Source organism: Megalobrama amblycephala, linkage group LG18, assembly GCF_018812025.1.
Source record: "Megalobrama amblycephala isolate DHTTF-2021 linkage group LG18, ASM1881202v1, whole genome shotgun sequence".
Lineage (NCBI taxonomy): Eukaryota > Metazoa > Chordata > Actinopteri > Cypriniformes > Xenocyprididae > Megalobrama > Megalobrama amblycephala.
The window spans coordinates 35413405-35426687 of NC_063061.1; the positions used below are offsets into that span (position 1 = coordinate 35413405).

Consider the following 13283-nt stretch of genomic DNA (forward strand, 5'->3'; position numbering starts at 1 on the left):
TGAATGGGAGCATATGTTGTTCTAGAACTTGGATATACCTTTCAGCATTGATGGTGCCTTTCCAGATGTGTAAGCTGCCCATGCCACACGCATTCATGCAACCCCATACCAGATGCAGGCTTCTGAACTAAGCGCTGATAACAACTTGGGTTGTCCTTGTCCTCTTTAGTCCGGATGACATGGCGTCCCAGTTTTCCAAAAAGAACTTCAAATTTTGATTTGTCTGACCACAGAACAGTTTTCCACTTTGCCACAGTCCATTTTAAATGAGTCTTGGCCCAGAGAAAACGCCTGCGCTTCTGGATCATGTTTAGATATGGCTTCTTTTTTGACCTATAGAGTTTTAGCTGGCAACGGCGAATGGCACAGTGGATTGTGTTCACCGACAATGTTTTCTGGAAGTATTCCTGAGCCCATGTTGTGATTTCCATTACAGTAGCATTCCTGTATGTGATGCAGTGCCGTCTAAGGGCCCGAAGATCACGGGCGTCCAGTAAGGTTTTACGGCCTTGACCCTTACGCACCGAGATTGTTTCAGATTCTCTGAATCTTTGGATGATATTATGCACTGTAGATGATGATAACTTCAAAATTTTTGCAATTTTTCTCTGAGAAACTCCTTTCTGATATTGCTCCACTATTTTTCGCCGCAGCATTGGGGGAATTGGCGATCCTCTGCCCATCTTGACTTCTGAGAGACACTGCCACTCTGAGAGGCTCTTTTTATACCCAATCATGTTGCCAATTGACCTAATAAGTTGCAAATTGGTCCTCCAGCTGTTCCTTATATGTACATTTAACTTTTCCGGCCTCTTATTGCTACCTGTCCCAACTTTTTTGGAATGTGTAGCTCTCATGAAAACCAAAATGAGCCAATATTTGGCATGACATTTCAAAATGTCTCACTTTCAACATTTGATATGTTATCTATATTATATTGTGAATAAAATATAAGTTTATGAGATTTGTAAATTATTGCATTCCTTTTTTCACAATTCAGTGTCCCAACTTTTTTGGAATCGGGTTTGTATATATATATATATATATATATATATATATATATATATATATATATATATATATATATATATATATATATATATATAAACAAATGATTTTAACAATCTAGCAAAGACTGTGAAGTTGAACTGAAAAAATTAACATGAATTTCACAATGTCATCATCTTGTGAGCTTTAGTGGAGTCAACAAATTTGTCTTTACACGTTAGCCAGACATTTTGTGCTACTTGATTGAGAAACTTATATGACTGCAGTCTTGCATGAATGTACATTATTTGAAACATATCTCAAAAGCACTACTAATATTTTTAGTGGTAAAACATTTGAATTCAAAAGAAAAAAAAAGTACATCTTAAAGTGAAACCTTTAACCTGCTGTGCTAAAAATACTTTAGAGGAAGTGAAACTAATAAGTGGTTTCTGTCGCTAAGAGATATTTTCTCACATAAGATGTCTTAACTATAGCCTGACTTCGTCATACTCATATTCTAGGCAGAATGTGAGTCTGATACTGCTCCATTGCACTTGAATTATGGGGCGTGTCTTAACCGAACCAGTAAAAAAACAAACTCTGCACTCAATTGGATAGACATACAACCAATCAGAGCAACGCAGTAAGTGACGTATGTTGAACTTGTACTTAAACTTTTGCCGAATCCCGTTGGAAGGACGGCAAACACATCTTTCCCATCGACAAATGCCTTGATTGCGGTTCTTTGTTCGTCTTTTAAAATTAATGCGCTGTCGATTTCTTTTATTACAGACGTGATAGCGGAATCTAAACATCTTACTTCTCCAGCTGCAGTCATCGTTGGTGAAAACCAATTCAACCCAAGCGCTCTTTGATGACGTGGGTGGTTACGTAACCGCAGATAGCCTGTCCATCATCGATTAAAGCCCGCCCTGGCAATTTGATTGGCTCGGCCTTCTGGGAGCCGAGCATAATTACTCCACAATGGATCGAGTCCAGACCGAACTTCCCGTCCAAAAAATGTTGTGGGCGGGGTTCGGGCTGGCACCCAGGCTATCTTAACTATATATCACAGCATATTTACATGCTCATGTCAGGTGGGCATCAGTCAGCCTACATTTTAAAACCTTTATGGCAACAATATAGCAAAATTTTATTTTGACTATGGCAACATTTTTATTAAAAAATATTTATTTGAATTTGAACAACATTTGTATTTTAAAACCTTTATTTTAATATGGCATGACACTTCATTTTACAACATTTCTATGATTAAATCGCTGACTCCTCCCCCATCAGCCAATCACTGTGTGGATACTCCATAGTAACGAGGTCTTAGCTTAAGACTTCTGTCTATTCCTTAGTAAAAGTTTGTCTCAGCAGCTTTGTGAATAGGTTTTAAGAGAAAACTCTTAGCTAAGAACTTTTACTGCTATTTAGGAGAACTCTTAGTGGTTAGATAAAATGTTTTGTGAATACGGCCCACATATGTAAATTTTAATCCTCCCAAAAAAATGCTAAAAAATAAACATGTGAGTGCGTATTATAGACTAAATAACATGTTACTGCCAGATAGTGCTGTTGCCACTCTCTCCTATTGCGGTCTTTAATTTTGAAATTAGCTGATGATCAATAAAATGCAGGTCATATTTGTTGCTTTAAGTGACACATTTATGTGGCCAAGTGTAAATGGAATTGTTTTGATAAATCAGAAAGCCATTTGATCAGTAAAAACGCATGAAGTGACCAGGTGTAAACAGACCCAAAGAGAGCCTGGGTGGATGTCAAGATTTTCTGTTAATATTATAATAAAGTTTTGTGGTGTGTTATTTTTATTCAAATGCCTGATTCCACATAATTAACTTCATTCTGTGTCAGCCTCATTGAATTAATAAAGTTCAAAACTTTTCTTGAAGCCTTCTTTAGTGTTGCATATTTTAACCTTTAGATGCACTAATATCAGATCAATTTTGTTCTGCATTTCTGACCAACTAGAGCAAGAATACACGAGCATTGCAGCCAGTTTATGCAATGGAAGAACAGTCTTTAACCACAATTAAGGGTGACACTTTATTTTGATGGTCCGCTTAAGACATTCTACTGAAGTATCTTTACAACTGCATGTCAACTAGATGCAAAAAAATGCATCCATCCATCATAAATATAATGCAATATAATCCAGGGGGTTAATAAAGACCTTCTGAAGTGAAGTGATGGGTTTTGTAAGAAAAATATCCATATTTAAAACTTTATTAACTAGTTAATTAGCTTTTAACTTGTGGTTAATTTATGGTTATGATTGATCATTATATATTTCACCCATAATCCAAGCTAATTCGTTACACTGTACAACAACATTAAGTGTAATTTAATTTTCATGTTTAATAAAGATACATTGTTCTACAATTCACATTGTAGAGAAAGTGGTAAAAAGTTTAAATTATATTAATATCAAAGGGTTAACTTACAAGATGAAGGGGGAAAGAAAGAAGAAAAAAACAACTTTGATCTGTATCCTTCACCAAAACATTTTTTATATAAGCAGACAGGAAATGACTGCTCAGTGCGGTCACAGTGGTGTAGTTCACGTTCAGCTAATAAAAGCATCAGTGCACAGCAGCGTCCACACGAGCAACTCACACAATGGACTCCAAAAGACCGAAAATCTACAAGAGGACTCATGGCAATAGTAGCAATGAGATACAAGAACTGGACAGAGAAGATGGTGAGGAGATGATCACTGATGCCAACAGAGACACAAAGAATCATGACGTCAGGACAGAAACAGAGAACTCAGACACTGCCATATATCAAACACTTCAACACTCAGGTACTAAGACTCATTTCATTACAGCAACATAACATTCAATTCAAATGAGTGTTTGAGAAATATTTATCTTCATATCTGTAATTTACAGGAAGTGTTTGTGTGAGGATCAGAAGCTCCAGAGCAGCTCCAGTGTGTTTGGTGCTGCTGTGTGTTCTTCTGCTGACTGCAGTCATAGTGCTGGCCATCAAACTCACTCAAACGGCTGATGAGTTTTACATCAAGTACCAAAACATCACAGAAGAGATAAATGAGTTAAGAAAAAAAAAAACAATCTTGAAAGAGAATACTACAAATTTATCAAATTATAATAAAACCCTGAATACAGAAAAATTGACATTACAGAAGGAGATGAAAGAACTGAGGCAACGGATACATAAAATAGGTAAAAAAAAACAACAACATTACACTAAAACTACACAACTATTCAGTATTTAAAGAATATAGTATGTATGTTTTGGGTTACCTGTTATAAATAAGTTGTGTCAGTCAGTGTGGAAGGAAATAAAGAGCTAATTGTTGTACTGGTTGTTCTTACAGATGGATGGAGTTGCTATCAATCCAGTCTTTACTTCATCTCCACTGAGAAGAAGAGCTGGACTGAGAGCAGAAGATACTGTACAGACAGAGGAGCAGATCTGATCATCATAAACAACAGAGAGGAACAAGTGAGTGAAAGAGAATGATTGTTTGTGACCATACCTAAGTTTGGAGCAACAAAGGCTACGTTCACACCAAGGATGCTCAATTCTGATTTATGGCTCAGATCCAATGTTTTTGTAGAGCTGTTCACATTGTTGTTTTAAATGTGGCCAATATCAGATTCCAGTGTGAACAGATAACGGTCCTGGACTGACCCGCATGCGCAAAATAATGATAAAAAAGACATCACGCAGCACGCTGTCATATGGAAGTAAACATGGAGGACATTAAAGCAAGTGATTTCACTTATTTATTTTTAGTGTGCTATAGTGTGATTTATAGTGTGAAAAAAAGAGGAGGATGCAATAAAAGAGATAAAAGAGAAATTTATGGTAGGAGTCCTCGTGTTTTGCTTGTATATAGAGCTGTCACTGTAATACTTATGAGTTCTGACACATCATTGTCCTTCCACGTCGTGTATGTAAAACCCTTTGAAAGTGACTCCCATGAGTTCAGAATTGTGACGAATGTTGCTCTAGACTAGAGTGATGTAAAAGTCACATGAATTCTGATTTGACTGTTCAAACCGAGGTCGCACTGCAAAACATCTGATCTTTACCAGATTTAGTACCACATATGAAAGTCGGAATTGAAAAGATCAGGTTCCATGTGGTTTGTGCTGTTCACACTGTCATGACAAAAACAGATCTGAGTCACGTGAGCAAAAAGATCTGATTTGCTACATTTGCCTGCAGTCTGAACATAACCAAAGTCTGACAACACCTTCCTTTGTGGACATTCTGTGAGCGACGTGAAATTTGTCTGAACTGTACATCTTTGTTTGCAATGAATTTCTTGAATGAATGTATTAATTATTCGGCCAACTTAGATAACAGTTTTGCTGCTTTAAGTATGTTTCTTCATTCATTAGGAGTATTTAAAACAAGTTCCAGGTGGCACTGATGTCTGGATTGGTCTGACTGACAGTGATGTGGAGAACACATGGAAATGGGTTGATGGCACCAACATGACCTCTGGGTGAGAAATCACTCCTGTAAAACTACATCCACCAAACTCGGCACAGACCTACAGTCTGTTCTGACTTAGTCTGTCAATCTATCAATATATTTCAGCCCTTTTATAACCTATCAATACAAAACCACCATAGCAACAAAGTACAAACTTCCTGGAAATGCCTAAGCAACCACATAGCATGCCTTGGTAACTGATCAGAACACTTCAGATACACCGTTGCAATCATAAAGTACACTGTAGCAACCATATACAACCACCCAAAACACCATAGCAATCAACAACCACTTGATCAACTGCCTACAGTCATTCTGTATATCTGTGTGACTGTACAGCCATTAAAACAAGCTTTTAAAATGCTTTTAAACATTAAGACAAAATTAAAGTTAGTCTTGACAAACTTTATCTCACAGTTAGTATCATATCGCACAGAAAGCAGCACTGAACATCTAATGCTGATCTGTTGCAGGTTCTGGAGGGATGGAGCACCAAGTGATAGCGCTGGTGATAAGGATTGTGCCATAAATCTGCCATCAGGGTTTGCTGATTATTCATGTAAAAAAACTTTTAAATGGATCTGTGAGAAGAACACATCTTAATTTACATTGCTATAAAGGGTTGTTACAACATTTGTCTCATTTCTCTTTTTGTTCTGAAACATAGTTCTGCAAGTTTCCATGTAATAAATCATCTTTATCATTAAAACACTGAGTACATTTATTTATGATTCTATTATATTTTGTTACTGATTCATGTGTGCAGCTCCTCATCCACCATATTCACAGTGAAAGCTGAAGTGTCCAAATACTAACATTACTGAATGTGTTTCAATAGATTAACCCTCTGGAGTCTGAGGCTGATTTGGGGCTTGGAGAAGTTTTGACATGCCCTGACATTTGTGCTTTTTTCAGTTGTTCATAAACATATAAATGACAAAAGTGTCATTACACTGTATTCAGCACAAACTAGGCTACAATAATATGTGAGGAACATGTATGTACATGTTTGTATTTTTGAAGGAATAATGTTTATGCGTGGTTATTGAAAAAACAAAAAACTTAAGTCACTGAAATAAGGCCAAAAAAAGTATATTAAATCTGTGTTCACAAGACTTCTGGGTATTGGAGGTTGTAGACTAGAGTTTTTGCTTCAGAATTATGTAAAAATTATGCTGCCTACTCCTTCATATAAAACAATATATTGATTTAGTTTTTGTAAGACACTTTTTGTCAAGAAACACAGTATGCGTGGAGGTGTGAATCATCATGAATAATGGGTCATTTACACCTGAGAAGACAAAAGAATCACATAATAATTGACCTGAAATGACTTGCATATTAATGAGGCCTTTCAGCCAGGTAGGCTGTGAAAAAACCCCTCTGTAATAATGTCTCAGCTCATCATAAACAGCAGTACTGTGAAGTATTATTACAATTTAAAATAATGGTATTCTATTATATTCTTTAAAATATAATGTATTTCTGTGATGCAAAGTGTCTGAACAATTATGTTACCTCTATGGCATTTCATATAGGCTTTTAGCTTAAAAGCATTCACATTTGGAGAAATATTGATGGATTATCATATGTCTATGTCAATTTTCTATACTGAGAAGTAATATTTATTGTCATCACTATGAGTGCTGGATACTTTCAATTCATACTTGCAGCCGGAGGGCGCTCTGTACACCTTTAGGCCACAAATTCATATAAAGAAGAAAAGGAACTAGGAACTAACGGCATGTCTTCTAGAGATCGCTAACCATGGCTTTAACATCCAAATAAACACTTTTCAAGACAATAAATACACGATTGAGACAATGCATACAAGTATTGCCTCTGAATTTGCGTCTGAATAGCGCTGGCTCCGTGGGCGTGGCCGCATTAGCGGGTAATGAGCTGAATCTCGGACTTCTGACATGGCTCTCTTTTCATACAGATTACATAAACACAGAATGTTTGTTTTTCGATTTGACTTACATGATTTAAAACCTGACATTTCAACGTTTCTTTAGACATAAGTGTCATTTTTTTTGTCATTAGTATTCATAAGTTACAGTTCATTTTCTGAGAACTATCAGATTGGACTTTGTTCAGAGGGAGACGAGAGATCACGCATCATGTTAGTTTTCTTTATTTTACAAAAAGCACAACATTGTGTTTTTACTCTGAGTGTACACAAATAAAAGAAGACATTCTATAGTTTCAATTGATATATTACTTATGTCTGTTTTGCTGCAATGTGAAACAAATCCTGCAAAACGCGCCGGTGCGTTTTCGGACCTCAGGGAGTTAAAGTTTAGTCCATCTTTAAATAAACTTTTCCTGATAATTTACTCACCCCCATGTCATCCAAGATGTTCATGTCTTTCTTTCTTCAGTCGAAAAGAAATTGAAAGTTTTTGATGAAAACATTCCAGGATTATTCTCCTTATAGTAGACTTCAATGGGCACCAAACAGTTGAAGGTCAAAATTAGTTTCACTGCAGCTTCAAATTGTTCTACACAATCCCAGACGAGAAATAAGGGTCTTATCTAGTGAAACCATCACTCATTTTCTGAAAAAAATGGAAAATTATATAAGTTTTAACCATAAATGCTCATCTTGAAAGTTTATTTAAAAGTGGACTAATCCTTTAACTCAACAAATGAAGTGAGATTGGGGTGTGGCTATTTTTTTTTTCTTCTTCTTTACTTAAATTCTCTATGGTGAGGCTAGTAATGCGGAAACTTCACACTTAAGAGGAAAATAATCAACTTCAATCACTTACAAGAAGTAAGAAATGTTATTACATTGATATAAAAGGCTTAACAACATGACTACTTTTACTAGTATTGTACAAAAATATTTTAACATAAATCGTTGCTGTTTATCTGCAAAACCTTTTTTTATATAAGCAGGATATGACTGCTCAGTGCGGTCACAGTGGTGTAGTTAGCGTTGAACTCTGAAAGTATCAGTACACAGCTGTGTTTTCCACACACAAGCAACTTACAAAATCTGACTCTAAACGACTGAAAATGTGCAAGAGGAACAGCACAGGTATTGAGATTTATTTGATTATAACAATCAACACACATATTTTAGTCATGTGAGTAATTAAGAAACATTTATCTTCATGTCTGTGGTGTTCAGGAATTGATTCTGTGAGGAACAGAAGATACAAAAGAGCTACAGTGTGTTTGGTGCTGCAGTGCGTTCTTCTGGTCGAGGCGATCATATTGCTGGGTCTCGAACTCAGAACAAAGACTGATGAGTATGAAAACAGTGAGGACAAATACAACCAACAAAGGAACAAGGAACGTGATGAGATCCAAGGCTTGTTAAAAGAGAAAGATAAATTGGAGAAAGACATTAGCAACACGATTAATCAAAATAACCAGTTAAATGAGGAGAAAAAACAACTGTTAGCACAATTTTTGGGTAATCTTGAACTTCACTTAAACTATACAAATGTTTAGCATTAATTAAAAAGATGCAGTGTTTATGTGGTTTATGCGGATATTAGTAAGTTTCAGTTCAGTGTGGACGAGAACAAACAACTCATAACTAAACTGGTTGTGTTACTAGATGGATGGAAGTGCAATCAATCCAGTTTATACTACATTTCCTCTGACACGAAGAACTGGGCTGAAAGTAGAGAAGACTGTTTGAACAGAGGAGCAGATCTGATCATCATAAACAACAGAGAGGAACAAGTGAGTGAAACATTGATTGACTAATTCAGATTCATGATTCATTTACTCACATTAGACGTGTGTTAGCTGACACTACAGAAATGATTTCACTTCTATTATTAGGAGTCTTTTAAAACTAATGCTGAATTCTGGATTGGTCTAAATGACAGTGATGTGGAGGGCACATGGAAATGGGTTGATGGCAGCACACTGACCTCTGGGTAAGAAATTACTGAACTGAACTGATTAATATGATATAAATGATTATCAAATCACACAGAAAGCAGCACTGAACACCTAATGCTTATCTGTACATGCAGGTTCTGGGCGTCTGGACAGCCCAACATGGACAAAGAGGAAAACTGTGCTGTGCTGAATCCATTAGGGTGGTATGGTTATCCATGTGATAATGTTTTTAAATGGATATGTGAGAAAAAAAGCACCTTAAAATAAAATCTGTAATGTGATGGCTAATAGAAAGCAGGTAAAAAAAAAAATAGTTACACTTGTATTTGGAAAAAAATAATAGTTGTACTTTTTTGTAAGCTATAAGTCCTACTGTATTAAATCATCATTATTAAATTAAGCAAATTAATTTGTGTTTCTGTTATATTTTATTGTTGCATGTGTGCAGCTTCTCGTCATGTTAATATGTACTCAACATAAAAAAAATAAATAAAAAAAACGACAAAAAAAAAAATAAAAAAAAAACACACAGTTCCAATATCTCAATACCACTGATGCCAAAAGCAGAACTACCAAACGATGAGCTCCAACACACATCAGATCAAGAGTCTGCAGCCTCACACTAGGAACAACAGACTTATTTTAAATCTAAGCTAACGGCTTAAATCTGACAAACAACAAAAAGCATTTCCTATGATGCTGAGGAGACGGTAGAAATTTAGGGAATATTCAGTCTTTATTTCCACAGACATGAACTGAAACCTGTGTACATCTGAGCACTTAACAGCATCAGTCTGCTTTTAACCAATAATATATAAGTTTCTCAATCAAGTAGCACAAAATTTGTCTGGCTAACGTGTAAAGACAAATTTGTTGACTCCACTAAAGCTCACAAGATGACATTGTGAAATTCATGTTAATTTTTTCAGTTCAACTTCACAGTTTTTGTTATGTTGGTAATATCATTTGTAATTATATAAAAAAAGAGCATTCAAAGGCTGAATATTTAAATCATTACTTTTTAATGGATTTGTTACAAGACTTGATCAGTTCTAGTTTCCTACAGCTAAAATATGCCACAAAGTTGCTGTGAGACATTTTGACCATAGTGGTTTTGAGTCTCGACAGCATAAGTGTAGGAATAGAAGCTCAGAGCAGTACAGTCCCAGAACAGACACAGAACAACATTCACCATCTGAATGATTTTCAATACATTATTAAAAGTTATCAAAAAAGTTGCCTTTTTATCATCTTAACAGGATATCACATGTTCATGACCACAGTTGCAAAAACAGAACACTTCAGAGCAGTGCGGTTCACTTAAAGCAACGTCATGACTTTTTCATAATTACTGCAGCTTCAGATCCTGACAACATGTTTCATAGCAAGGCTTGAAATTGTGACCATTTTGGTTGTGCATGTACCTGAAATTTATTCTGTGCAGCCTAAATTTATTTGGAAGCATTTGTGCAAGTGAAAATAATTGTTTGTGTTTGTGTGTGTGTACCTGAGGGGGTGGTGTTCTCATCTCCCTCTCAGCCTCGCCCACCAGGACAGCCACGGCTGCTCTCGCTGCCTCCTCTCTGGCCTGCCGTTTGCTCGAGGCACTCATGGGGAGGAAGGTGCGCGGGGGGCATCTTCACTCGGTAACTGAACCTGAAAGACAGAGAGACTGTGAGAAGAGAGACTGACAGGTGTGTGACACGTGATCTACATCAGGGGTGTGTGTGTGTGTGTGCGCGTGTGCGTGTGTGTGTGTGCGTGCGTGCCTCTGAGCGTTGGGGGGCCCCGTTTGCTCCACAAACTCTATTGTGAGCTCCTCCCCACGAGCGCTGGCGTATCGGCGCAGGCCAGAGAGGGGTTGTGGTAAGAGGCAGTCGAGCAGCCCTGGCCGTCCTTGGCTTGATGTCTAGGACAGAGAGAAACTCTTGATTAGATCATGTGACACAGAAAATGAAGCATTATGGGAATAAAAGCGTGTGGTAACTGAACGTCTGACTCTAGTTCTGTATTAAACGGGGCTGAAGAACCTCCTACAGAAATCCATACGGGTCGCTACAGGTTTGTGTCACGGAGCGTCTCGCCTGTTTTTCCTGTAATAATCAATGGAAAACATTCCCAGACACTTATATGGTTTCTAGTTGGAGTAGTTTGAGCACTATTAGTGTGTTTATTGAAATCTCACATTCCCAGAGCGGAATATGAAGCATCTCCTGAAACAAAAGCATAAAGCTGAACTCCAGTGTGACCAAATGAAAGTGTTCCAGCTCTAATATTAAAAGGACACATTTGGTTGTTTCACGGCCAGATCTTGGACTTCTACAGATTAATTCTCATCTCTACAGCAGTTTCCATCTCTCTAGAGTTTCTCTCTCTGTCATCACACTCTTTCTGTGCTTTCAGTCTTCTCTCACCCTCTCCAGCAGCGGCCCTCTCTTCTTCAGCTCCTGGCCAATCCTGACCCGTGCTGTGAATCTAACAGAGAAAGATGAGGGAGAAGGAGAGAGACGTCAGTCACAGCAGATCCTCCAGATTAAAAAAGTCTTAATTTCTTAATTTCTATTAAACCCCAGGAGGTCTATCGGAAGTCTTCGAATCACGAAACACTTTTAGGCTGAAACTCAGAACAACAAACACAAAGAGAAGAATGAAACAGTGCTTGAAGTTCCTGCAACAGAAGAAAATGAAACTGATTCTGTTCACATCTACTGAAATGATCAAGTCAGTCTGTTCACATATACTGAAATGATCAAGTCAGTTTTACAGCTATGTTATGAGGCCACGAGAAACAGATGGAAAGGAGTTTCAATAGCATCTTTGTGACGAAACACGAGTCTTGTTCAGATCAGAAGTGAAAACACATGAACAGATGAAATAAATCAGGGATCCTCTTCAGCTTCTAGCCCGTATCAGAGCCTCAACAGCTGGATTTGATGTTTCTTTCTGCACATTATGACATTCAGAAGAAATATTCTGATTCTTACCACTTCTCCTCTTCTTGTCATGCTCACACATATACACACCAACAAACAGCACATCTCCAGCTGGAGCTCCTCCAGATCGTCTTATATAAGGAGATCAAACCTCACTGAAGAAAGAGAAACGCTCAACTCGGATCAGCTGTGTCTCATAATCAATCATGACTCGTTCCGGAGTCAATCGGCTGTTCGAATGAATCGTTTGGATCAATGACTCACTCATTAATTAATCTAGAAGTTCTGCTGCATCTCGGTGTTCGCGAACTTTGGGTTTGATGGAGAGAAATAACATTCAAACACTGATATTGAATAATATTGACTGAATGGAGCTTCAGAAACACATCCAGCAGATCTTACAAGACTAATAGATCACAAACTACTGGAGATGATAATCAGCAACACATGGTTAGCTAGCACAGTTCTGAACAGTTGTACACATAAAAACTACATTTTATGGAATAACACCCAAAAACCGAAATTTACTACATGTGAAGTTTCAGTAGTGACAATTTTAGATATTTTCTCAAAGATGCTAATCAGCACATGATTAGCTACAGGGTAGTCCTAAAAAAATAAGTGGTGTACTATTACCCAGTCACAACAGTAGTTTCAGTTGTAGGAGTTTTGTGTTGTTGTTCATTAGTAACATCGTTTCATTTAAAACAAATGAATACAGTGCATTCTAAAATTGATAAAACTATTACTATTACCATTACTATTATTATGAAACATGTCACACTTGTAATATAAGTCTTGTAATGGTGAAAATATATCCCCTTAATAGATTACAAATTCTAAAAGTTAGCCAAATTGACCACAATTAACAGGCTACAATAAAACGTGATAAAAGTAAGGGTGGGACATGAACAGTTTAAAAAGCTCTCTAATAAATGTTGGTGCAAGATGATGTTTTTCCCCTCTTTTCATCAGTCTTTTGTTCATTTTGTTCGT

The 13283-nt window shown here is 36.9% G+C and overlaps 2 protein-coding genes across 2 annotated transcripts; both read left to right on the forward strand.

Annotated features, from left to right (window-relative positions):
• The first annotated feature begins 3453 nt into the window (after nt 1-3453).
• Nucleotides 3454-6193, forward strand: LOC125253025 (C-type lectin domain family 17, member A-like). The gene is made up of 5 exons (XM_048166758.1): nt 3454-3820; nt 3909-4202; nt 4358-4485; nt 5391-5497; nt 5961-6193. The coding sequence occupies exons 1-5, from the start codon at nt 3634-3636 to the stop codon at nt 6088-6090; spliced, it is 846 nt and encodes a 281-aa protein (XP_048022715.1). The 5' UTR covers nt 3454-3633; the 3' UTR covers nt 6091-6193.
• A 1963-nt stretch (nt 6194-8156) lies between these two features.
• Nucleotides 8157-12376, forward strand: LOC125253034 (CD209 antigen-like protein D). The gene is made up of 5 exons (XM_048166768.1): nt 8157-8533; nt 8627-8914; nt 9062-9189; nt 9292-9389; nt 9489-12376. The coding sequence occupies exons 1-5, from the start codon at nt 8512-8514 to the stop codon at nt 9619-9621; spliced, it is 669 nt and encodes a 222-aa protein (XP_048022725.1). The 5' UTR covers nt 8157-8511; the 3' UTR covers nt 9622-12376.
• The last annotated feature ends 907 nt before the right edge of the window (nt 12377-13283 follow it).

Excerpts from the sequence above, each read along its gene's own strand:
- LOC125253025 (XM_048166758.1), top strand. The coding sequence starts at position 3,634 with ATGGACTCCAAAAGACCGAAAATCTACAAGAGGACTCATGGCAATAGT. Across the intron at positions 3,821-3,908 it reads TCAAACACTTCAACACTCAG|GAAGTGTTTGTGTGAGGATC; the intron begins GTACTAAGACTC and ends TGTAATTTACAG. Across the intron at positions 4,203-4,357 it reads GCAACGGATACATAAAATAG|ATGGATGGAGTTGCTATCAA; the intron begins GTAAAAAAAAAC and ends TTGTTCTTACAG.
- LOC125253034 (XM_048166768.1), top strand. The coding sequence starts at position 8,512 with ATGTGCAAGAGGAACAGCACAG. Across the intron at positions 8,534-8,626 it reads GTGCAAGAGGAACAGCACAG|GAATTGATTCTGTGAGGAAC; the intron begins GTATTGAGATTT and ends TGTGGTGTTCAG. Across the intron at positions 8,915-9,061 it reads ACTGTTAGCACAATTTTTGG|ATGGATGGAAGTGCAATCAA; the intron begins GTAATCTTGAAC and ends TTGTGTTACTAG.